At 39.7% G+C, this 25,695-nt stretch overlaps 1 protein-coding gene across 2 annotated transcripts in view; it reads left to right on the top strand.

The window, feature by feature from the left end:
• Positions 1 to 1,893: 1,893 nt before the first annotated feature.
• Positions 1,894 to 25,695, top strand: part of rmdn2 (regulator of microtubule dynamics 2) — a 38,074-nt gene continuing 14,272 nt past the window's right edge. The window contains exons 1-5 of one of the 2 annotated variants that reach the window (XM_074646829.1): positions 1,894 to 2,044; positions 6,003 to 6,457; positions 18,003 to 18,180; positions 18,282 to 18,384; positions 21,243 to 21,303. In XM_074646829.1, the coding sequence (XP_074502930.1) occupies positions 6,012 to 6,457; positions 18,003 to 18,180; positions 18,282 to 18,384; positions 21,243 to 21,303 (788 nt within the window). In that variant the 5' untranslated portion in view covers positions 1,894 to 2,044; positions 6,003 to 6,011. Of the gene's footprint in view, positions 2,045 to 3,477; positions 3,920 to 6,002; positions 6,458 to 18,002; positions 18,181 to 18,281; positions 18,385 to 21,242; positions 21,304 to 25,695 lie in introns of those variants that run through there. The other variant, XM_074646828.1, reaches the window with a different exon arrangement.

Genomic DNA, 25,695 nt, shown 5'->3' with positions numbered 1-25,695 from the left:
AGGGTAAATAAGCTGTTAAGTACTAATGTGGATAATACTTGGGATAAAAGCTGCATTTTGTAGTATAGTAAATAATGATAATCCCTTTTTTTCCAGATGACATTTATTACTTAACTAGTAATGTTTTGAGAAGAAATAAGTTAACATTTTGCTTTGATGGTTGTTTCTTATAGTAGTTTTCCGCCCCAGTCGGTAGTCCTTGTATGTTAAATATGTTGGTAGGATGAATGTTAAAGGGACAAATCAGTGAATCCTCATTGCAGTGCCAGAAAATCACCTGCAGTTTTCTACTATTTCTAAGGTGAATTTACAAATCAGAGTTCTCATGGAAGCTGCATAAAGGAGCTGAAATGCAACATCCTCACCAGTTAACACCTTCAATAATAACTGTTGCTCTCAAGGACTTCTCACATGTTATGTTGGTTTTTGTTTCAGTTTTTCGTGTCCTTGGTGACTCACTCAGTGATACAGTATCTAGCTGAGTCCCTTGGTATAAGCCTAAAGAACACTGAGTGCTTGCAGCTGAGATACACATCAGTAAAGCAAGTGCAGGCCTATGAGTTGGACTTCCCCAACTCCTCATTGTGCTTTTCTGTTACACAACACTTGCCATATCTTTACGGCTGAATGAGTCTTTAAACTATCTGTAAACACGGCACGCAACTGTTACAGAAGTTAGCTTTTCCTCCCACTGAGGTAGATGTCTCATGCACGCGAGTAGAGAACTGACAGGGAACAATTGGGCTTCACACTCTGTGGTCTGTCAGTAGAGGCCTGATAGTGATGCCTTATTTCACCCTGATTCTTCTCCCATGTATTGTTTGACAGCTGTAATGGGCTTATTTCTGTGCACAAAGGCAAATCTGAGGCTGCTTTGATTTCTCCCCCTGTGGTACGAGAGCTGGGGCAGATGTGTGGTGGGCGGATAAAACGACAGTGTTGACAATATCTGCTTATCTTCTGGCTTTGACCCGATGGGAGCGAGGCCACGGCTGGATGCGCCTGTCTTATCGACATTATCTACATCTGCGAGGCCAACCCACAACCGCTGGGCAAGCTTCTTTTTTTTTTGCACCGTCATGCCTCCGGGTTTCAGATGGGCTTTTTGTTCCCTGTGCAGGCATAATGCAGGCTGAGGGCCGAGGAACAATACTGTGTTCAGAGAGCAGGGAAGAAACTGCACGTAGCAATCCTTAAATCATATTATGCAAGGGAACTCCCTGTTACCTCTGTTCCCAAGCAAGTCTGGCCTTCTACCTCTCTATAGGCTGAAAGAAATCACCATGTAGAGAGTTCACGCACCTCTGCCAAGTCAAATAAACATGATCGTCGTTACATTTATGTAATTTAATGAACTAACGCTTAAGGTCATCATGGTTGTTGTTTTCTTTCTTTCCTTTTTTTTAGATGGAAAGTTTCCCAAACCGTTAATCATGAACTTGTCTGTTTGTGCAGATGAACAAGATAAAATGAGAACAAGATAAACACAAGCATCTGACAAAAAAAGTCAAAATAAGTACAGAATATCTGCAAACAATAATAAATCACAAAAAATGTGCCGTTGCATTTTAAGTGGGGCTTTACAGATGTATAATAATAATAATAATTACAATAATAATAATAATAATGATACACAAGCATCTGACAAAAATGGAAAAATAAATACAAAATATCGGTAAACAATAATAAATCACCAAAAATGTGCTGTTGCAGCTTAAGTGGGGTTTTACAGATGTATAATAATAATAATAATAATAATAAAAATAAAAATAAAAATAATAATAATAATAATAATAATAATAATAATAATAAAAATAATAATAATAATAATGGAAACCTTAAAGTCAATCACTAGTTAACCATTCTAACTGTCCTCCAAATTAAATGACATTTGTAACACTTGAATAAAACCCAGAGAGGACAGGTCCATGTTCACTGACTCCAGGTCCATGTGATAGCACACTCAGTTACATTTTAAATCCCGGTGCACATTCTGTCCAAACTCACTGCAGGGAAACACGAGTGAGAGGAGTAAATCATTGAGGTGGGTCTTTGTTTTAACTTCTTATTACAGAATAATGATTAAGAGCAGCACAACATTCATTTATAGTTTATAATATGCTGGATCATGATACATTGATATTTATTATAGAAACAAGTATGGGTGCAACACATACAAATGAGACTGGAAAATCCAAAATGAAACTCGTAGAGTAATTATATAATGCATGATGAATCCCTTTAAATACAGTTATTTTTACCTGTTCATATAGCTAGTATTATGTTTTTGCATTATGGTATCAGTTGTATTGAACTTTGCTCGCTGATTATTCACTCACGTGTTGTTGTGATGATAATGTTGATGAAAGAGGTAGGGTAAAGTGTACCACTAGATCCACATCTCTGTTATTAAAGCGTAAAAATAACAACATAAAGGCAATAAATCTCAGATAACAAGGTTATTAGCAACCAGGACAATGCGAACCATGATGTGTGCAATAATCAAATGTTTTATTACTGCTTATTATATTGTGAATTGAGAAGGAAAAATCAGATTGAAGACAAATTATTTTGTTGGTGCACTGTTTTACACGTGTTATTTCATTTCAAGTGTGCTGTTTATCATTTCAGTTAAGAGCCAATAATATATATTTCTGAGATTTGATGGCAAACTGTAAATCGATTTCAGGTTTCAGAGACTTTGTTTCTTGCATTCTGGTGACTTTTAAAGAATGAAAATATCAAAATAATAAGTACACTGCAACATCATTTGTATGTTAAATACTTTAAAATGTACTTTTAATTCTCAGGGAAAAACACAGAATAATTCACCCCTTTGACATGAACTTGCGTGAATCTCTGATATAAACTAATATTCATCAGTTTTCATTCATTCATTCATTCATTTTTTGCCCCAGCTTGAGTATTTCATTCTTTTAGTACTCTCCTGATGGAATGTAATCAAATAAAATAGGATGTTATAATTTTATCAAGGTAATAAGACTGGATTAACTCTTAGTTCATATAAAGGATAGGGCTACATATGCTGCCAGTATATGTAGGTGCTGGGGCCCTAGTTCCGATATCTATCAAAGATCTAGAGTAACACGCTCAGGCAGACCACACCTAATGGAAATATAGTTTCCTTTTCACTTGATATGCATCAGTTTGGATTGAAGGAGGGCGCACCTGTTGGAAACATGCAAAACTCCACACCAAACAAAAAGAACCTGTGAGGCAAAAGTGATGACATGAGTTTAATAGTTTGGAGGTCATAACAGGATCAACTTTAGGTCAACCATTTTTTATTTTAATGATAAATTGAATTATAATAATTATATATAATTATTATATGACACGTCATTTTTGAGTATTTCATTATCTTAGTACTCTCCTGATGGACTATAATCAAGTAAAATAAGATGTTATAGTTTTATCAAGGTAATATGACTGTATTTATTTTTAGTTCATATAAAGTTTTAATGATAAATTGAATTATAATCAGAATCAGCTTTAGAATCGTGTTTATTGCCAGGTGTAAGAGGTATACATTAGGAATTTGCTTTGGTTTTGTTGGTATAAATAAGCAGTATAATAACAAAGAATAGATAAAAAAACGTCAGAATAAAATAAAAATAAAAAAATTAAAATTCTACCAATATACAATATAAGCTATAAACAAAAATAAACATATAAACATAATAATCATATATAATTTTTTTGCTGAGGATTTATTTGCACCAATAAGTAATTTTCATTACGAGGTTGAAGTCCGGAACGTTCCACTCTGGCGCCCGCGCTCACACGGAACATTCTAACGAAGACACGGTGTAACCGTCAAAACATTCCGTGTAACTCACACCAGTGAGCTGCTGCTGTCAAGCCAACAGAAAGTGCCTCTCCTCGTCTCACCTGTGCAGTAAGACCTCTAATACTGTTATTTCTGTTGCTATTTAGACATAATATATTAATATAACATGTTGTTGTGATGCTGTTTTAACTGAAAATGAACATTTAATGTCTTTTAAACTGTTTAACCTTGAAGAGTAACTTTGTTTTTCTGTGTTAGCAACAAACAGACTTTTAGCTGCAGCAGGACTTCTCTTATTGACAGATAATCAACACATTTAAGCTTAACAATGACGAGATGTAGTTAATAAAGGATGAGGGATGCTTCAGAGTCTGTCAGACATTAAATCACTCAATGTGTTTATAGGTTTTATAATGTTTCTATGTTGGCTAACACACTCACTGTGTGATCAGTATGTTGAGTTGTCTGTTTCCAGTCGTGTATTAGCCTTCCTTCACCATTTGTTTAAGCAACAGGGACACTTCACCTGAAGCAGGACAGAGGTAACATGTTGAGTTAAAGGGTATGGCCACTGCCCTCAGGGCTTCCTGCCAGGAATCCAAGTTTCAAGTTTCCAGTTTATTTGTCATATGCATTTAAATGTACAGTGAAATGCATTTTACCCTGGCTCTCTCTCAGCCCTTAAAATCTATAAATAGTACACTAGATAAATACCACAATAAATAAGACAATACCTGAGAATAAAATTATAAAACAACCTAAAAACATCCATTAAACAATCCACAGCTCTGCATTCATTTAGTGTCTCTGAGGTTTTGTTCCCTTTAGGTTCAGGGAACACAACTACTTGGTTAGGCTTAGAAAAAGATCATGGTTTGGGTTCAAATAGACCACTTCTGGCAGAGAGCCTTGAAGACTTAACTTCTCCCATTTGCCTGTACACAAAACATTTAGGGAACATATTCAAAACCTGGATCCACCTCCAGTATCTGCTGCTGTAAATGTTTGTGAATCGAGGCAGGACGTTCAAATGACACATTTCGAGGACATTCAGGGAGAATGATGTCCTCTCCTCCTAACATAGATAATGTTTTCTTTTTAGAGAAGCCACACGTTAGTGTGTCCTTGTGCTTCACACTGAGTTAACAGACTCTGTGCGGTCAGTATTTCACTTCATGTAAATAACTGAAGTGTGTAAACTCTAAGGAATCCACCAGCGTACACTGCTCCTGTCAGCCATTGAGATATTCATTGTGTTAAAAGTAGAAGGTCACTATCTGAAAAATATATTTTTGCCAGCAGACTTTTGTCACTAGAACTGTACTTGTAATACACACTAGGGAGTCCTGATACCGATAGCGATTACCGATAGCGATTACCGATAGCGATACCTGGGCTTTGGGTATCGGCCGATACCGAGTACCGATCCTATACCAGTGTTTAATGAATAAGCTGTATGCCTCTCTTTGTGGAAGTGACTGGGATCATTCTTTAATGTGTAAGGCAACATAACATTGCTTTCCTAACTTTGTAAAACAAAATGTAACAAATACATACATAGATATAAATTTACTGAATTGTTATTTATTATTTAAATAATAAATCGCACACCAGCAACGTGGTAAATAAATTCGTCAAAATTAACAGGAATTACAATTCATGTGTAAACCTTTTTAATGCAGCAATACATTGGTCAAAACATAAACAGGAATTAAAATTGCAGTATATAATAGTATATTAACATAAAGTTTTATTGAATAGATCGGCTCCATTGTCACCAATATCTGATCCAGGAATTTGAATCAGTATCGGCCTGATATCCGATTCAGTATCGGTGCATCCATAACTTGGATCCATAGTAATATTCATGGGTGACAGCTTACTATATATATATATATATATATATATATATATCATTGTTTTGTCATTGTTTTGTCATTGTTAATTGATATATGTGTAGGATTTGTACTTTTGGTCAGAAAAAACAAGCAACTTGAAGGCATCATCTTGGGCTCTGGACAATTGTTATGCCCATTTTCCTTTACTATTTTTTTTGACTAAATTATTTTTTGATCAATTGCAAAACATGATCTACAGACTAATTGATTATATAATCCCACATTTTTCATATTTCTATTATGTATTTTCAGTGAAATGTTTATGAAAACGTATTTCTATCTGTTCTCTGCAGGCCTGCAGGATGGCCCAGGCAGACAGCAAGGTGCTGGTTCTGGGAGCATTGGCTGGAGTGGCTGGCATCAGTCTGGCTGTGGTGTGTTACCAGGGCCTTAGGTCGAGGCGAAGGGCCTCGTGGCCGGGGTTCTACCTCAACCGCAATAATGAACATGGGCCTGGCATCATGATGGTGGATGGTCCAGGTCTGCACGGCGGTCAGGCCGAGGTACTGGAGCGCCTTGAGGCCCTGATCCAGTGTGTGTCCGAGCTAAAGGATGAGATGAAGTCGTTGAAGAACGCTCTGCCGACGCTGCAGCACCAAGTCAGGGAGGAACTGAGGGGACGCGATGAGGCGCGGCGAGCCAGCCCTCTCCACAGGACCACACCGACAAGAAGGAAACGGGCTGCAGGCAGCATCGCTGGGGCCAGAGCTGGAGGTCGGAGCTCAGAGGAAGCAGAGAGTGAGGCAGGGTGAGTACTTTAAAAGCTGGGAGATTCCAGTTTTATCAATCAATGATACATTTCTCAAAAATGTGTCCTCCCATATCTCACTACACTCGCAACAGATCCTTTCAAATTATCCAAACTCACTTTTGCTCAAACAGATTCTGTGACAGAGATGCGTTTTCCTAAATGTCCTCCCTCTGAGCCACAGAAGTCATACTGCGACCCCCTCACAATGACACACACTTTAGATTTTAAAGTCTTTATTTGAACCCACCAATTGCCTTCAAGTTTACAGGATTTACAAACACTCACACAAAGTATAACACAAAATGTTAACAACACACTCTCACACACTGTCCCTGGCTAACTTGTGAACCAAATATTAATTTCACATGGCAGACTTGGACCTTTGATCACAGATGGTACTTTGGATCAGTGCTCCCATGACAATCATTAATGTGCCTGTGCTCAAATCACACACTGTTATACATGAATATATATGTTTCTCCCGATTCTACTGCTGTTAGGGAATCCATAATGCATGCTTTCTGTGTCTGAGCTGGCCCTCTGTCCATAACACATGAATGGCACACAAATGATATCATGTTTTAAATATATATTAGACCTAACAGACTCTACAGCACAAGCAATTTCCTTGTGCAAATGTGAAAAATCTGTTGATTAAATCAACTAATCGATTAGTCGACAAAATCGTATGAGTGTTAGTTGGCTAAGAATTTCTTTGGTCAAGGACAGCCCTAGATATAAGGTTATCAGATAATAGTTCTGAATCAGGACCTCCAGTATTTGGAGAAAGTTACTTGTGAAAAATAAAGTGTGCCAAAGTCAAAATGGTTACTGCTATTTAAACGTGTCAGATACATATTTAATCAACATTTCATATCTCCTGCTGCTTTAAACATGTATTTTACTATATATACAGTACAGAGCATCTTTGACACAAAATACCTTATCTAATTTTCAATTTGTAGTTTCAGGTTGTGAACAAATTAGGTTGCCACAGTGTCTGTCCTCTCAACCAACCGATTTCAGCTGAATCATTTGAGGTGTACTTAGTTATAATTTTAGTTTGCCCCAAAGTGCTCAGAACAGTGTCTTGCACTATTCTCCCTTAGTGACAAAGAATAAGGTTATCACAGAAGTGGATTTGCAGTGCATGACTGCATGTGTTCGAGGTAGTCCACTTAATTAAAACAAAAGATAATGGACTCATTGTGGTGTTTTTATGAATATTAAAGCAGGTAGTTTCTATAATGATTAGTTCATACCCAGCTGTGATCAGGGAGAAATACTTGAGTAATTGAGGGTGATTGAAGTGTTGGGTCAAAGTGCGACCATTCATGAAATGCACTATTTCACCTACTAATCAAGTTGTCTTTTCACACATACTGACATTCGTATATGGATGCTGATATCAAATGAATACAACTTTCAGGTCATGGTGCCGAAACGGTGCTTGTAATAATTTAGAGTCAGTGTCATCACTACATAGTTTGTCCAGCAGACTCCACTGTTTACAATACTTAGCTGCTGCTCATGAGTTGACGCAGTGACAGCAGACAACTGATGAGCAGATGTTGGTGTAAAAGGTTTTGGAAAAGCTGTAAATGTCTGTCTATGGTATGTATCTTTGTTACTGTCTTTTTTTCTGTGAATTATCAATATCAGCTTCAGCCACAAAATGTCATCAGGCTCTGGTCTTTTCTTGATGTAAATAATTCCAGCAGATAAACAGAAGATGTAGAAGCAACAGATAAATATCTGGCAAACTGTAAATTGTTTTCATGGAGGTTGATTTCCACTTTAACAATCTCATCCGTTGATCAGTGTGCACACTTGCAAGCTCAAGGTAACCACATTTTTCTGGAGGTCCTCCCCCAAAAAAGTTACAGTGACTGAGTTTCCTGCATTCTGGTGACATTTAATGAATGAAAATAACAAAATAATAAGTACACTGCAACAACATTTCTATGTTAAATACTTCAAATTGTACTCAAATTCTCAGGAGTTAACACAGAATAATTCGCCCCTCTGGCATAAACTAATATTCATCGTTTTTCATTCATTCATTTGATAAATTTGTTGCCCCTTCTTGAGTATTTCTTTCTGTTAGTACTCTCCATTTCTCTCTCCATCGCTCACTCACTGAAGGCCCTTTCAGACACAATACGACAACGGCACCACTACGCTCTGAAAGCAATTGAAAGTTATATTCAATTACTTGCGGCACGCCACGACGGCTTTTCGCTTTGTCGAGCGTTATGTGCACCGTACCCAGCGGCGATCAGGGTGCATGCCAGGAAACGTCATTTGGTGTAGCTGTATTGTTGTCTTCGGGGAAACACACCGTACAGAGCCAGAAACACAACATGATAACAAAAAGGGAAAAAAAGGTGTGAAAATGTGTCATAAATCGGGAGAAGCCTGAGCCCGGGAAGAAACTTGGAGAAGGCGTTGAAAAACGGGAATCTCCCGGGGAAATCGGGAGGGTTGCCTTTGGCAAGTGTGTCAGTGTGTGAATCAAAAATCTCGTGGCCCTATAGTTTACCAGGTTAACTGCTCGTTTTATGTGCTAAATTATAGCTCTGACAGTATGTACATTAGCCTCGGGTGCTGCAAAGAACAGCAGACTAATCAAGCACCACATGCCCACGTCATTCACCTCCATCAACAGCCAAACACCTTGAACTCACGCCAGCCTTAGATAACATAAACAACAGATGTGTTTCTTTTGAATGGACTATCATTTTAAAACTCATAAAAACAAATATCAACAGTTAAATGATGATGATTACGCCAAGGCTTTAATGTTTTCTGCAGTCAGGCAGACTTCAGCTTTTATTGGCCATGACGCTCGATTCAGGAATTGTATCAAATCAGAGAGTGCTGAGTTTGGATATTGTAGCACGAGGACTCGGATGGACGTTTTTGTCCGTCACTCGGGTGCTTAACTTGGATTGACCTTTGCTTCCTTTGTGTCGGAAGTAGAGTATTTGAAGTGCAGCTGCTTTTACATCCTAACCACACGGTTTTTAGGTGTGCTCGGTGAGCCTCAGATCAGAGCTGTACGGCTCCTCCCCATCTCTGTTACTGTCCTCGCAATGATTAATCAGTTGCCTCGGAGCACATTTTTACAACTACAACAACATAAAGTAGGCCAACTGAACATCCAGTGCACCCTGGATAATTAATGAGTGTGTTTTACCGTCTGTATGAATCAAATACCAGTCAAAGGTTGGGTCGAGTGTCTCCTTCTGTTTTTTGTTGTTTTGTTTATGTTTTTACCAGGAAAGAAGCTAATGGCATTTGTTATATAACGTTTAAGATGCTTGATATTCAGATGCATGCGTCCATAAACATATATCATATGAAAAAGATGAATTGCTAACTTTTTCCAGCACTATTTACTCTGCATTTAAAGTGCAGATATTGCCCTAAAAGTACCGCAGGTCATGCAAGTTTGTTGGCATGGGAAGTAAGACAGCTCATAGACGGGTAATAACACCATATCACGTGAGTCTTCTTTCATAATAGATAAACATTTCAGGTCAACCCACGTCTACTTGTGTTACCATCGCCCTCCTCATTGGCTGGAGGAGCAGATGGAAGTGTAAGACTGCCCTCTAGCAGATGTGGCTCACAGGTTTTGAGTGACAGTCGTCGGCCGCATCAAATGCTCTTAATTACAGCCAGGGTTATTATGCTTTAGAAGAAATCACATCACGCACACACCTCCCATAATTAAAGAGCCTTTCCTGCCGCTCTGTTATTTGTTGGAGCAGAGGGTGTGGGGTTTACTGGGAAAAGTGCCGTGAAGAAATTCCAGCCCCTTAGGGAATGTGTAGCGTTCCCCCTAGAGGAGCCAGCTACACCCCTAATCCTCACATCCATTTAAAGGGCTCTTCATGTCTGTTCGGCCGGCTTGGAAGTGTTTGGAGCACAATATCTCCTCACAATATCCCCGCAGAGCCGTAATGCTAAGGGTTGGGTAATAGTTACTGCAATCTAAAGCCTTAAGAATACATTTAAGATTAGCAAGATTAGTGCACTGGTGCAAAATGTGACTTTGCAAACATCTCAGTTCAACATTTAGCTGCTTCAAAAACTGATTTAATAAATGAGAGAAAATCTTCAATTGTATAGTTTGCTCAACTTACTAAACTGTAAATAACAACTTAAGTGGGGCTGCAGATTTCCAACAGGGGGCATTGTGCAAGTATGAACAAGGCCTTCAACAAACCCTACAGCGAGCTCTGCTGCAGACTATGATAGATGCACGTCATGAATAGGAAAAGGCTTGTTTATACCCTCCTGGAGCTGATCGCTCTTTTAATCTTAATGGTTTTATTAACACGTGTTTTGTAATGTTTTTTCTAGTTGCACAATTGAGGTTGATAAATTGAAGAAAATATTATTTTTATGAATCAGCATTGTCCTGTTTGTTTGCAGAGATAGTTCAAGCGTGACCAGCGTTGCCAAATAGTCTGATACGACAGCGTAGCTCCAACCTTCGTCTGTGTAATGATGCATATTACTTCTCAGAACAATTAGTGTGACATAATGTCAAAATTATAGAGCAGCGTAGTGTCGATCAAGACAGGGAACACGCAGAACCAGCCACCGAGAGGTTGAAAGTTCCAGCTGTTTATTCCGTTCACTCCTCATGTGTCACAACGGCTTCCTCAGAGCTGCCTCTCTGCAGGTAAGGAGACCCATCAATCACCCCGTCTGTGTGCCAAGCTGTCAGAGGCCTCATTTAAAAGTGTCTTGTAGGAACTTGTAATTCCTTGAACAGTTCCCACTGAGTTTATTCACATCACGTCGCTGTAGCTCAAGGACATTACCGCTTCTTTTTTCCTTTTCCAAAACAAAACCAAAACAAAAAAACTAGCATTTGTGTCATTGGATAGTTGTTGATTCAAGCAGATTAAAGCCGGAGTTTTGTTTAGAGAGGGGCAAGCCTGATCAACACACACAGAAATGTTTAGAAAGAGAAAAGGGAGCTCATTGTCTGCACTGTGATTAAAAGCTTTAACCTGTGACGTCATGGTACGCGTTGCTCCGCAGCCGTCCGTATCCGAGACATTCACGTCTATATCCTCAGATTTATGTTTCAATAAAAAGGCTTTTAGCCAAACAAACACATTTGAATTGTATACCGTGCACACAGAGCAGACATGTTCATCTTGTCTGATGTGTCCCCAGTTACCCTGGCCGGTCTCTGACCTTTTATCTGTCGGGGTTCACTCTGACCACCCACATCTCCCATTCACGTGCGCTTTAGTGGCCAATGCTGGCTTTTCTATGATCCTACAACCTCAAGTGTAAAAGGCTCCTTCATGTACATTTTTGGTATCGAAGAAATGTTGATCTTGCTCCCTGAGTTGTTTTCTCCTTTTTTCCGTGATACATTAAAGCGGCTATAATTATAATTTTTTGTATTGGCGATGAATCGACTTGTACAGTATGTGAAATGTGTCGCTCTTACGGTGCATTTCCACCAGATCTGGTGATGGAGGGGCATCTCAACGCTTTCCATTCATCTCCTATGGAAAGCAGGAGAGGCAGGTGGGAGTGTTGCGGGAAGTTGGAGAGGATCTGCATCGGCATAAAGTTGAAAAATCTCAACTTTTATGCAAATGAGTCCGTCTAGCGTGACGAGCCTGGCTCACGAAACAGAGCTGTCAAACTGGGTGATACAGTTTTAAAATTAAATGACAGCAGTGGTGTAGCTTATTTCTCACCTACTTTGTTTTCAGAAATAGATTTTAGTGGATTGTTAGATTGAATAACAGAAAGTTTATGAAGAGGCCGCGAGCGGAGAACCAGGGACCAGTCAGGTGCTTTCCACGATAGGGTACGTCACCACTTGAATGGCGAGTTAGGTGGAGCAGCGCGTTCCCAAGCGTCCTCGCCGGATCTTGGTGGACATGTAGCGTCGGTGATGAGCCCACAGAGAATTATCATCTGACTGCAGTTCCTTTCACTACTTTACTGTTTTGGTACACTCTCACCGCTCTCATAGCATTGTCTTCACCTGCAGCCTGGATTATATGAACAATTGCGTGTGGATGCTTGGCTATCTTTCCACATCTATTATTAGAGAAGTAAACTTCTCGTTAGGTCACTCTTCACCAACCATTGTCTCTTTGTCTTTCATATTTCTTTTCTGTTTTGTAATCATTTCCTGATTCATTCTCTGTAAGAGTGGGAGTATTTCTTGCCTAATTGCCTTTTGGTAAAATTACAAGCCAAATGTAATTTGCATAGAGTTGTGTACATACAAAACTATTTGTTTCCTCCTCCTGCTATTTAAAGAACAGTGTTACAACATCCTAAGAGAAGTGCTATTTATGGTTCCCCAGTAGAATTGAATCTGGTGTGATGTCATGAACATGGAAGATGAATCACTGCATTCATTATTGACACTCCTGTGACAAATGAATGACATTTTTTTTCCATGTGTACTTACCACAACAAAGTTATTGTATAGTTAGAAAGCCAGTGATGTCAGCTAGGTGACTCAGCAGTTGATCAGGACATTAGGAGTTAACATCTTAACACCGATGCCGAGCCTTTGGGGGGGATAGAGAATAAATAACTGGACTCTCTCCAGTCAGTCAGCCATTGTTGTAGAGCAGGCTTTCATTGGTCCTGTCACCACAGCTACACACACTGAATAAGCTGGTCTGCATGTTAGAAGGCCCGGTGATGTTGGGATGGTAACTCGGGTTTGTTTTGAACTGTGTAACCGCGGAGACCACCATTGCTAAGCTCTATTGAGAGATCCCTTCGTTGCCCCTTGGGGTCTGTGCACTGAATGGCTGATCTCCTCTAGTGAGCACACAGCCTGTTGAAAACGAAGGTTAAAGCTTTACAGTCTTTGACTTTACCAAGTGTTTAGTGTTACAAGGTTGGACACCGCATGGGTTGATGTATTATACTGTTTCTTGTCACTGAATACAAAGTGGAAGATAAAGCCAAATGCAGTGTTTTTATACAAGCAACACATTTACTGATCCTGGCACTGACCTAGTATAATGAGCTTGGCTTATTATTCAGAGGTTTCTTTCAATCATCAGTGTTGATATACCTCTCGTATAGTTAGATAAACTATATTACTGGAATGCCTTTATTTAGGATATGTGTCCATAGAGGTAAATGCCGCATCAATCATGTTCATTATCAATTAATCTAGCATTTTTGAATTATTAATTTTCATTAATTCATTCATGACCATGTTTTTAATCACCTGAAATTAAGAATCATTGTGTTTTCGTTAGCTTAGCATGAGCCCTTCCTATCTACATAGGGAGCGGGTCCTCTTCACGGTGTCCGTCATGTTGCTCCACCATGTTTCTACAGTAGCCCAGAACGGACAAACCAAACACTGGCTCTAGAGAGAGACTTTTGTGTTATTACGTTACCTGAAGGTAAGTAGTTCTCCGACACACTTGTAAAACTGCGGTAACGTGAGCCGCAGAGTTACTCAATCTGCAACCACACCATTAGATGACGCCAAATCCTACACACTGCACCTTTAATTTTTTTTTGTCTATGAAATGTAGTGAACAAACAGAACAAAAGTGACATAAAATCAAGCAACCGCTCACATTTGTGAAACCGCAATTGGCTAATATTTTTATTTGCTGATGATAAATTGATTTTCAAAATTGGCAGATTTTTTATCAATTAACTAACAAATGCTTCAACCGGTCCTTCAATACTACAAATTGAATATCTGAATGGGCCAGAGGTGTCAATAAGAGGTCTTCACAGGTCCACCCGAGACCAGATCCGGCACCCATTTGGGTTTGAATCCATGGTTTATAGTCAATTGAGTCCGGGTCGGATCCCGTTATATTACCGTGGGTCCTGGGTTTAACATTATGTGTAATACCCGAGTGGATCCGAGAAGATCCGGCCGTGATCAGACAGCGCTGATCATGATGGAATGACCACGTCCAATGTCAACCACTAAATCTGCACCATGAGTATCAGCTCAGAAAGTCAAAGGTCATTGCCTGCCATTCTGTGTGGTCTTGTAAATGTTTTTTGCACATAAGAACAATTTTTTCTGCCCTAACAAACTGAATTTACCTGCATAAAATAATACAATTTAGTGTCATGCGTGAGTCATAGACGGGCCTGCTGGTATATTATGTACTTAGTCAGCGTTGAAATGCTAAAGACAATATTTAGACTTGTTCTTTCAGAGCACTGCTGGCAACGTTGCAGGGGCAATAATGGTTCCTGCACAAACATATATACATTACATAAACACACACAGTAATACAAATAGATCCTTAGCTTCTTTTTCTTTCAACTCAGGTGATTCATGAGCCGTGTAATGGCGTGACAGGAATGCGCTTATCACTCAGTACGCTGCTGCCTGCCTCACCAGCTCCACTGAGTAAATGACTGCAGGGAGGGAGGGGAAAACGGACTGCTGAATGAATAAAAAGACAAAAGGATGAATGAATTAGGGAATGAATGAATGACACGAGTCCTATAATGTGACTCTCTTGCTGCAGTTGACTGCCAGGCCTGTCTGTTGCAAGGCAGTGCTCTATAATATGGTGCGGGCAGACAAAAAGGAAGACCACAACAGTCAGACTAAACACATTTCAGGTTGTTATTTAAGCTGGGGTGTGTTGGCCAATAAATGGTTTGAGCCTTGCCTGCAGGTTTTAGGGTTTACTCAGGGGTTAGTGCAGAGAGTGGGATTGTAGAACGGCTTTGGCACACTATTTCAAAATGACAGTATAAACACTGATGGAGATTAAAATAAAGATACTCTAAAGTCTAGTTTCTCTTACGATAACAGCGATTCTCCATTTCCTACTAAGCTACTGGATGTGAATGAAGTACAATCATAGGAAACAGAGTTCTCCCTTTATATCACTAAATGTCTCTAAATATTTAGACTACGGGCTAATGCATCTATTAAACTCACATTAATTGGTCTTAAAAGTGGCGATCTTGAACAATCGTATTTTTATGCGTCTGCACCGGCGACAGCGTCAGCCGTGGCCGGAGGCATTCTATTTTGGGGTTTTCCATACTTACGTACGTCACTGTGACACTGATAACTCAATTGATTTGCTAATTATAACAATTTCACCCAGTCTAACCGGATAAAATGATGAAGTGATGACACTGGACAGATATAGATGTTAACTGCAACTTGACTGGTTGACGGAGGCATAAAACCGCAAGGTGGTAATTCTAGTTGGCCATAACTCAAGAATTCATTATTAATTATGAAAATTTCACAAAAATGTCTGACAGGATAAAATGATGAAGTGATGACATTTTGGACAGACATGGATGTAATCTGTAACTTGACGCGTACGAGCTCAAGGCAGAAACTCTAGTTTCATCTGTTTTATAAAAGGGAGAATATGTAACTTTTGAATGAAGATAACACAATCTTTCTTTTATAAATAAAAAGTTAAATTCATAATAGGTCTGTCAATCGATTAAAATATTTATTCGCGATTTATCGCAAATTAATGGCACATTTTTTATCTGTTCAAAATGTACCTTAAAGGGAGATTTGTCTTTTTACGTTTGGGTTTAATACTCTTATCAACATGGGAGTGGGTAAATAGAGGGTGGCTTTATGCAAATGTATATATATATGTTTAATTGGAAATCAATCAACAACACAAAACAATGGCAAATATTGTCCAGGAACCCTCACAGGTACTGCATTTAGCATAAAACAATATGCTCAAATCATAACATGGCAAACTGCAGCCCAACAGGCAACAACAGCTGTCAGTGTGTCAGTGTGCTGACTTGACTATGACTTGCCCCAAACTGCATGTAATTATCATAAAGTGGGCATGTCTGTAAAGGGGAGACTCCTGGGTACCCAGAGAACCCATTTTCATTCACATATCTTGAGGTCAGAGGTCAAGGGACCCCTTTGAAAATGGAGCGTTATTTAGCCTCCTTCGTGACAAGCTAGTATGACATGGTTGGTACCAATGGATTCAATATTTTTTTTTGTTTCACATGATACAAGTATTTTCAGTATAGCTTTGAAACTGAGCACAACCTCCGAAAGATCGATTGCGTTAATGTGTCAAAGAAATTAGTGGTGTTAAAACAAATTTGTTTGAACACGTTATAATTGCGTTAACATTTACAGCCCTAATTCATAAGCAATAAAACGCACAGCTTATGGTGGCTCACGTTTGCAAACTTTAGATAGATAATGCCGTTTGACTGATATTAATGAGTCAACTCCCTAACATTATGACTCATCTCTACTTGTGCTGCTTTTATACTTATATTTGATCATTTGCCATTGTCTTGTAATGATCACTTGTGACCACAGTGGCCGCTGTTCAGCAAAAGTTAAATCGGTTCACTTTAAACCTGCATTATTAATGTTTTGGCCACTTGGGGGCAGAGGAAAACAAGTCATTAGATCCATTGTTTATATAAAAATATTTATCAGCTTTAAAGCACATGATACATTTCCATTTAAACGGCACAACCCTGACTTATTATTACTGTGAAACAGGACAGAAGTCCTTCATCTCGGCGCACCATTGCGGCTCCATTTGTGTTGTTGACTTTGTCAGCCGTGGCGCGTTATTCTTGACAGTTCCTTTCTTGACTGAAGCAAATCTCTTCAGCTCAGATGCCCTCATGTTACTCCTGTAATCACAGCGCTCCGGTTTGAAGGTGTGTGTTGTGGGGTGGAGTCAGGAAGCAGCCTCCGGCACGAGGCACCTGTTGGGTCCATGATGTTTCTGTCTGTGGCTCGCTCTGACACATCCCGCCAGAACCATGGCTCGCAGCCCAAAATACTCCCCTTAACCACCAATGACGCACATGCAGCCGCTGCCAACACTTAATAGAGGCTTTTCATATTTTCACCCTTGTCTGTGTCTTTCATTTTTACCTGTACCATTAATATAGCTATTTTTTACTGCTACTTCTTAAGTGTTAGCTTAGGGTGTTTGTACATACTTAACAGTAGTTGAAAGAGCACTATAAAACATCTAATGCAAGTGTTGCGTGCCTCACCCTGACAAACAAGTCTCCCTGTGTTCATAGAAAAGCCTTTAGGTATCCACGTTAAGACGTCAAGAGTTTCTTAACAGCTAGTATTTATAAACAATTAAGTGACCCACTTATGTAAACAAACCCGGTGCCATTTATGTGTAAACAGGCAGTGAAGATTGATCCTTTATAATCAGCACTTGGCAGAAAACTGCTTGTAAAATTTTGATTGATCTGAATAAAAAAACTCCTTAGCTTGTTTTTATTCCACTTCACAAGTCGAAGATGGTTTTAGATGGAGTTACGGGGACATTGTCTTGTTATTCAGGGAAACTGGCAACATTGAGACTGTTTATTGATGCTTCCTGAGGCCAAGTTGCACATCTTGCTGATGGCAGGAACCACTTAGGTGTTCAGTTCAACCTTTCTAATCCACATCAGCAAAGTTTAATTGCACATGTTGACAGCAAACTGCAGATACAGCTTTTCTTTTTACCAACACATTGTGCTCTGTTTGTGCTTTCAGGTATATGACTGCGCTGACAGACTCTGAGGAAGAAGAGCCAAGTGATGCAGAACAGACGGATGAAGAGCAACCTGCAGACAACTTATGTGTCCTCCTCGAGAGGATCGACAGTCTGCATCACGGCGCTGAATCTGACAAAAGGGAAAGTCTTGACCTCCTTTTGGAGCAGAGGGAGGAGGTGTGTGAAATTGATTGTTGACTCCTGCATACATTCAATTGATAGATGTCAGTAATCCTGTAGCTCCACACAGAACTTAACACTTTGATGTGCTTCTGTAGTTTGGACAGAACTCAACATTTCTTTGGCGGCTAATCCGAGCCTACTGTGACGTTCATGACGTCAGCTCCACTCTGGAGGAGAAGAAGACCCATGCAGCAACTGGTAGGTAATCCACTAAACCTTGTGTTGTACCTCATTTGCTACGCATCCCACTGTGGATGTGACGTGCTATAGCGTCATAACCACAGCTGGCCAAACCCCAAATGTCAGTGTTTCATCTGGAAACCCCAAATCCATTTAAGTCTGTATTCCTGCAATGACCTCAGTCAGTTTGTTTGTATTGTTGACCCACAATTACTAGAAACGATGTTTGCCAACCTACAAATTGTCTGTGGTAACAGTCTACCAGTCTACCATGGACCAGATAGGATAAACTGTAATCTTTACATGTTGCATCCATTTTAAAGCACTCATAAGGTCTGAATTGGTGCTCATATGCCATACAGTACCAGCCTGATTGTATTACATACATATCCATACTAGGTCTGTCCCGAACACCATTTTTTGGGCTTCAAAGCTTCGGTGAGAAATATTCAGAGGTATTCGAAGCTTCGCCGCGCTACTGTACAAACACACAAACCTCTACTTATGTAATAAAAAAACAAAAAAACAAAGCATTCGAATACTGATTTAGAGGTCGATTACTGTGGTAACGGTCGAAGCTTCGAAGCATTCGGGTCAGTCAAGCACAGATCAGTAAAACTGACAAACAGAGGTCGGTAAAGGACAGCAGATAATATAATAAAGAGATAAAAAGAGAAAACAAATAGATAATAAATAGACATTGTTACATGATTTATCATGTAAGGGAACTGTCAATAAAAATCTCACATGAAATGACTACTGTCTGAGTTTAATAACCTGATAGCAGAAGGAATAAAAGAGTTGGAGTAACGGTTAGTTCTCCTCAGAGGTGCCTGATAACGGCGGCCTGAAGGCATCAATGAGAACTCAGGAGACAGAGCATGAAGAGGTTGGCTGATAATATTCTTAGCCTTCTTTACCACCTGATTCTCCCAGAGGGAACACAAGTCTCTTTGTTGGACTCCAGTAATCTTGGAGCAAACCTTAACAATGCTATACAGGCTGTTTTTGTCCTTAATGGTTAAGCCAACAAATAAAAGAAAAGGTTAAACGACTTTCGATAAAAGAACAATAAAAGTTAGTTAAGATCCTCTCGCTGACACAAAAGAGTTCAGCTTCCTCAACAAATAGATTCTCTGTTGACCTCGTTTGACGATAGACTCCGTTTTAATATGAAACTTAAGTTTACAATCAAACACAGTCCCAAGGTATTTATATGACTCCACAATCTGAACATCTTCGCCGTGTATGACACTAACTTTGTTTTCAGTATTGTATCTGAAGTCACTGATCATTTCCTTTGTTTTGGAAACATTGAGGTCGAGATACTTATCATCGCACCATTTAACAAACTCAGGTAAAGCAGGACCGCGATCAGACTCTGAGCCTTGAAGTAAAGATAACATAGTTGTGCTGACGCCATCACATTCCGTCCACTGATTATTGTTTTTTTGACATTTATAGTGACGTTAAGGCGGGTCAAATCCTTGATTTGTGTCCAGTGCAGCACCCTTTCCTCCACAAAAGCCACATCAATCACATTAATCTGGTTATTAAGAAAACTATCTGGCTGTTGTGGTGGAAAGAGCACTGTGCATCAATTGAAGATTGGGCATGTAAAGGCCTCTTTACACTGTGCGATATTGGGCTGTCCCAGATGAATGGAGAAACATCGTGAAATCCGTGGCTGTCAATCAGAAACAATGTTCCTCGATTGCACTTAGAGAGGAGTCTACTGACGGCAGAATTAGAGCTTCAGCAGCCAAAGACGGACCGCATCAATATACTGAAAGTATCAGAAGTTTAGGACCAAAATCTCACAATGTGACTGATGCTATGATCCATGTTTAATATACTTATTAAATATACATATACAGGTATAGTTTTAAAATAATTAAACTTAAATGTATTCATGATATATTGAGCATGTGCATAACATTACATAGCGTGCAAATAATACAGATCTACCTTAACACAAGTTGGCATGTATACAGACGTACACCTACATACACAAGACCTAAATACATATACTTGCTATACATGCATGCACCCATATTTAAATATGCACGCACATATGCACATGCACAATTAGTTGATACTGCATACATACTCTCAAACTACCTTTGCAAACGTGGCATTTCATGATCTCCTCCTACTCTTTTTCAGTGTGTTGAAGAGCCAGAGCTATAGCCTAAGTTTGTTTTTTAATTTTTTCTATTCACATTGTAGCTCTACAATTTACCAAGCATCTTAAAGTCATCTTCACAATGACAAAAAAATGTTCTCGCTGATGTCCCAAAGGCTCTTTTAAAAGCAGGCCACAAGGACTTCCCGTGCTTGTCTTGTGTTACACTAGAACTTTGTACCGTAGACCATAATGCTTTTTTATCTCAAACAGAGGCTGTTTTGTGATTCTACTGAAGTTCAGACTGGATTGACCTGTTTCTCTAATCCTTCCTCGTCAATGTGCCTCTAATGAGAGCTGGCCAGGTGCTTCCTGCAAAGTCACCTGTGACAAAGCATTTGACATTGTTAGGGGCTATTTAAAGCAGCAGCGCATCATATTTAACATTCATTGAGATATTAATAGAGCAGCTGGAATGAGACACTTTCCACTGAGTGATGAAGGATTTAAAACTGAGCTCTCTTCTTGGATTGCATTTCATATCACATCTGTTTTTATTGCTTTAATCCAGTGCCCGGTGGATGTTTCTTGGTTTATGTATATCAGGTTGTGTTTTCTCAGTCAACACACCCCTTGACTCCACTAATCCACGCTCTCTTCTTTTGTTGTGTGAGAACGTCCTGGGTGAATGATTGAATTTGTGTTCCTGTGGAGCATCGTTACCTATTGTCTGTCTCTTCGTTCCTCTTAGGGAAGAAAGTTGGCGAGGAGGCGGTGAGCCTGAACCCTACATGTGCTGAAAGTCATCAGTGGTACGTTTGACTTGTCTCCTTCCTTCCACATTCAAAAACTACTTTTTGTTCTGTTCAATAAAATCTTTAGAGCTGACATTTCAAAAGCAAATCAATCAATCAAGGATACTTGAAGATACAGTTTGATGGCACATGACTTGCTGTTTATTGAGCCCCATTATGTTATGGTTGAATTGTAATCCAGTATTAAAGGTGCTAAATTCGATATCCAAAGCATTAATATAGCATCAAACAACTATTAGCTATGTAAAGATATAGAAGAGTAATGTCTACCTGAGCAGAGAATGAAGTCACTCTCCCTGGTTACAGCTGATAATGCCGTCCCAGAGGCAATAGAAATGCTCCCAATCCTGTATTTAGCATCTTTAAAGGTCCAGTGTGTACCCGACTGAATACCCTCCGCTCAACCCTCCCTTTCCAAGCATGTAGAAGAACTATGCTGGCCTTCACGTAACCATAGTTCCAGGTAACCATAGTAAATTTGAAAGGCTCTCTCTAAAGCCAGTGTTTGGTTTGTCTGTTCTGGGCTACTGTAGAAAAATGACGGACTCCGTGAATAGGACCCGCTCCATATGTAGATATGAAGGGCTCATTATAAGCTAATGAAAACACAACGATTCTTAATTTCAGGTGATAATACACTAAAGAAAACAGTTATGAATGTTATATTCCATTTCTGCCAATAGGTTCCCCGAAATCCTACACACTGTTCCTTTAACTGTTTCAGTAAATGCTATGAGACAGATTGAAAGCTTAAACACAGGTACTTTCCTCAGATGAGAGGTGTTTGAGGGCTGCGCTTTTGAGTGACGTGCCGGGCCTGCAGCAACTGTTCCTCAGTGTTTGAGTGGATGTTTACTCAAGCATTTCTTTTGCGCAGTTTAGCAAATTTAACTTGAATGAATCCCGCGGAACATCACAGAAAAACCCACAGGGGTAAAAGACAGAGTGAATTAAATGTGAGATATGTCAGTTTACTCTTTGGACCGAACCAACACGGAGTGAAATACGCAAAAAAAAAAAGTGCATCTTTTATCAAGTGAAGGAATGAAATAGTGGCTTTCAGCAGAGCATCGCTGCATGTTTGTGAGGTGATAGTAGCTTACCCCTAAACATCTCCCTCCTGAACATCACCCCCTCATCCACCTGATAGCATCACATGCAGTTTGAGGAATGTAAACACGGCCTGGGTTAACTTCACTCAGATAGACTGACGGCTCCACGGGAATAATGTGATAAATGGTCTTCTGTTATTACAGTTCCTGTATGTTGATGGTTGCTTCACAGCACGAGCTGTACATATTTGCAGCTGTACATATTTAGTGCTTGGGGTTATGCTGGTGGTGATACATGTGGTGCCAAGGCATTGTGGATTTGTGTCCCGCTCATAACATTTCATGTGCTGTATTCTTATGGCTGTGGTCTATTGTCAGACTTTCTAAAAAAAATAGCTTAAAAGGCATTTTTGTTGCGTCTGTTTGATTCTAGTGGACGTTTTATAATGGCTAATAATTCACCCGCTGAGTGGGCCTTAGTGCCACCTTTACTTAAGGGGAATTTCGCCGCCGTAGGTGATTCTCAGACAGGAGATCGGGAGAAAGTCTTCCCCCCTTGTATACCTCCCCGGTTGCTCGGTGACTCAGGGAAAAATCCCCTTTCTTTTAATTAGTTGTGCAGAGTGGGCCTGATGGCATGAGTCCCGTTTGTATTTGTGCAGGCCCCAGTGGTGCATTCCTCATCTGAAACACTGCTCATGTCAAAACTTGATTGCTGATCACACACGGAATCCACGGCTGGAAGAGAGAGATGAAGATTGCACCAGATGCAGCTCTGAGATCAGCTTGCAACTGTTTTTTATTTAGCTTTGCGTAACTCGTTGAGCATATATGCAGTCCATACAGTAAAACAGTGTGCTATGTTTGCATGTTTATATAATACTAATAGTTTCCCCAGTGTATGGATTTGTTACCATTAATTACATACCCTGAATTAGCGTCCTGTGTAATTGAGATCATGTGGTTACTTTTCTGTATACACGCGTGTGAAGTCTTCTCATGGAAAACCGACCAAAAACTGCCTGCTGGAGCCAGCAGCCCTGTTTGCTCTGTTCGTTAGGGAATAATTAGCATTAGCTCATGCACATACCGCAGCACTCGAGACGTCAAGTGAAATAGAAGGCCGTGTTTGTTTAGTTAATTAAGAGCAACAGCTTTAAAAAAAAGCTTAATGCTTAATCCTATATCCACTAATGGAATTTGTAAGATTCTTAAACCGAGCAGAAACGCGGTCTAAATTAAATGGACAGGGCAAAGTAGGTAAAGCCGCACTTTGAGAAGGGAGGAGGCAGGGACTGGGGACGGTGCCAGGCAGTGTTGCAAGGAAGTTTATGTCTGAGGTAACTGTTTACTTAATGTACCAATGCCGTGAGAAAACGTGTCACCTGTTTTCCTGAATGCTGCCCAGCTTGTCACAATTTGGCAGATGATCCTGCTCTGCCACCGAAACTACTTATCGAGTGAACCTTTTTGAACCTTTCCATTGCCATCCACCCTAATTTAACTCTATTAAAGTGTTGCAATGGGTCCAAATGAATGCTGAATATTTTTATGCCTCGGTACGTATGTCTGTCTTTCCGTCTGTCCCTCCGGGTCATTCTTGTGAAAGCGATACCTCAAGAACGCTTTGAGCGAATTTCATCAAATTTGGCACAAACTTCCACTTAGACTCAAGGATGAACTGATTAGAATTTGGTGGTCAAAGGTCACGGTGACTTCACAAAACACGTTTTTGTCCATATTCAAGAATTCATATGCTAATTATGACAATTTCACACAAATGTCTAAAAAGGATAAAATGATGATGTGATGAAATTTTGGACTGACACGGAAGTAAACTGCTACTTGACTGGTTGGCGGAGGCATGAAACCACGATGCGGTAATTCTAGTTTTGGATATGCAAGATCTTTATAATAGTATTTTTAAATCTGTGAAAATACAAATAGAAAAGATGCAGGCACGACTGAAAAGGGAATGCAACACACTGATGAAATATATAGTGTTTTAGCAAATAATTGGTGCAACATAATATATCATTATGGTAATGACGAAATGAATTTTAGATGAAGTGGTAGAACAGTATGCTGTGTGCTGTAACTTACAGAGAAGGGCAGATCTTGATGAGAAAATGATAGGTGAGGCCACAATGTCCTCATCTGTCCCTGCATGACGAGAACTGTTGTTGGATGAACTGTGACTAACAGTTATTGTTGTAATGTGTTAATTTCACATCGTTAACCAAAGATGTTTACAACATCAGTGTTGGGGCTCATTGTATGTTACGATAACCCAAACAAGGCCCTTCATTCTTAGTCTTCATTCACACCACCACAGAGCTGGCTAACATCCTGGCAAAGCAGGTATAATTGGATGCTCACCAACTCCTTTATTCTGAAACTTCAACACACTCAAACTGTTGGGTTAAACCAGTTTTACACATCTCCAATTACAGTCTAATTACTGTTTATGATCTATGATTACGTTTGTTTGAGTCATTTTTTGGGGGGGATTCAATATATCTAGAAATTGACTTAATGCGTAGTCACCCAGAGATCTTTGGGTGACAACTTGGTATCTGTAGCTTGCTGGGCAAGTCACAGATATTAGTAAATACACTGAACGGTACAACCGCTCTAGCTGTGCACCAATTAAAAGCCTGGATCCCCCAAATACGGTTCAATTTAGTCTCATATGACTTAGGGGGCTAACAAAGCTTGTCCTCCGTTCAATGGCTCCTCCTAATACAGTAGAAAATGAGCCTACTTCTCACTTGATTTATTACCTCAGTAAACATTGTAAACATGAGTTTATGGTCTCAATCGCTAGTTTCAAGTCTTCTTCAATACAGCATGATGTTCATTTAGTAAATTATGGTCCCAGTTAGAGTCAAATAGACCATAAAGCCGGGGATGCTTAAGGGCGTGGCTACCTTGTGATTGACAGGTCGTTATGAAGTTGTTGTCCGGTCTGGGAGTTGTCCGTGTTTTCGTCTTACAACTTTAACATTTTTGTCGCCTAAAAATGTGTCTGTCAGCGTTCAGTTGTACTTAGCTCCATCCTCTTGTGTCACTTCTGATTGCAAAAAACCAAGATAGCGACGGCCAAAATGTCGAACTCGAGGCTTCAAAACGTCAGTCCACAAACCAATGGGTGACGTACCCTTATATACTTATATACAGTCGATGTTTCACATTCACAAAAGTTTCTATTTAACTACAAGTTGAAAAACGGTGAAGCTCATTCTGTGAGTTTGTTTTTATTTTTGTAGCACCAAGTCGATGCCCGTAGTGAAAGATGTCAGACTGTGATCATAGAAACAGGGATTACTCTAAATAA

This window comes from Sebastes fasciatus, chromosome 9, assembly GCF_043250625.1.
Source record: "Sebastes fasciatus isolate fSebFas1 chromosome 9, fSebFas1.pri, whole genome shotgun sequence".
Lineage (NCBI taxonomy): Eukaryota > Metazoa > Chordata > Actinopteri > Perciformes > Sebastidae > Sebastes > Sebastes fasciatus.
The sequence above is the reverse complement of the archived record's forward strand: the minus strand, read 5'-3'. Positions and strand labels throughout refer to the sequence as shown.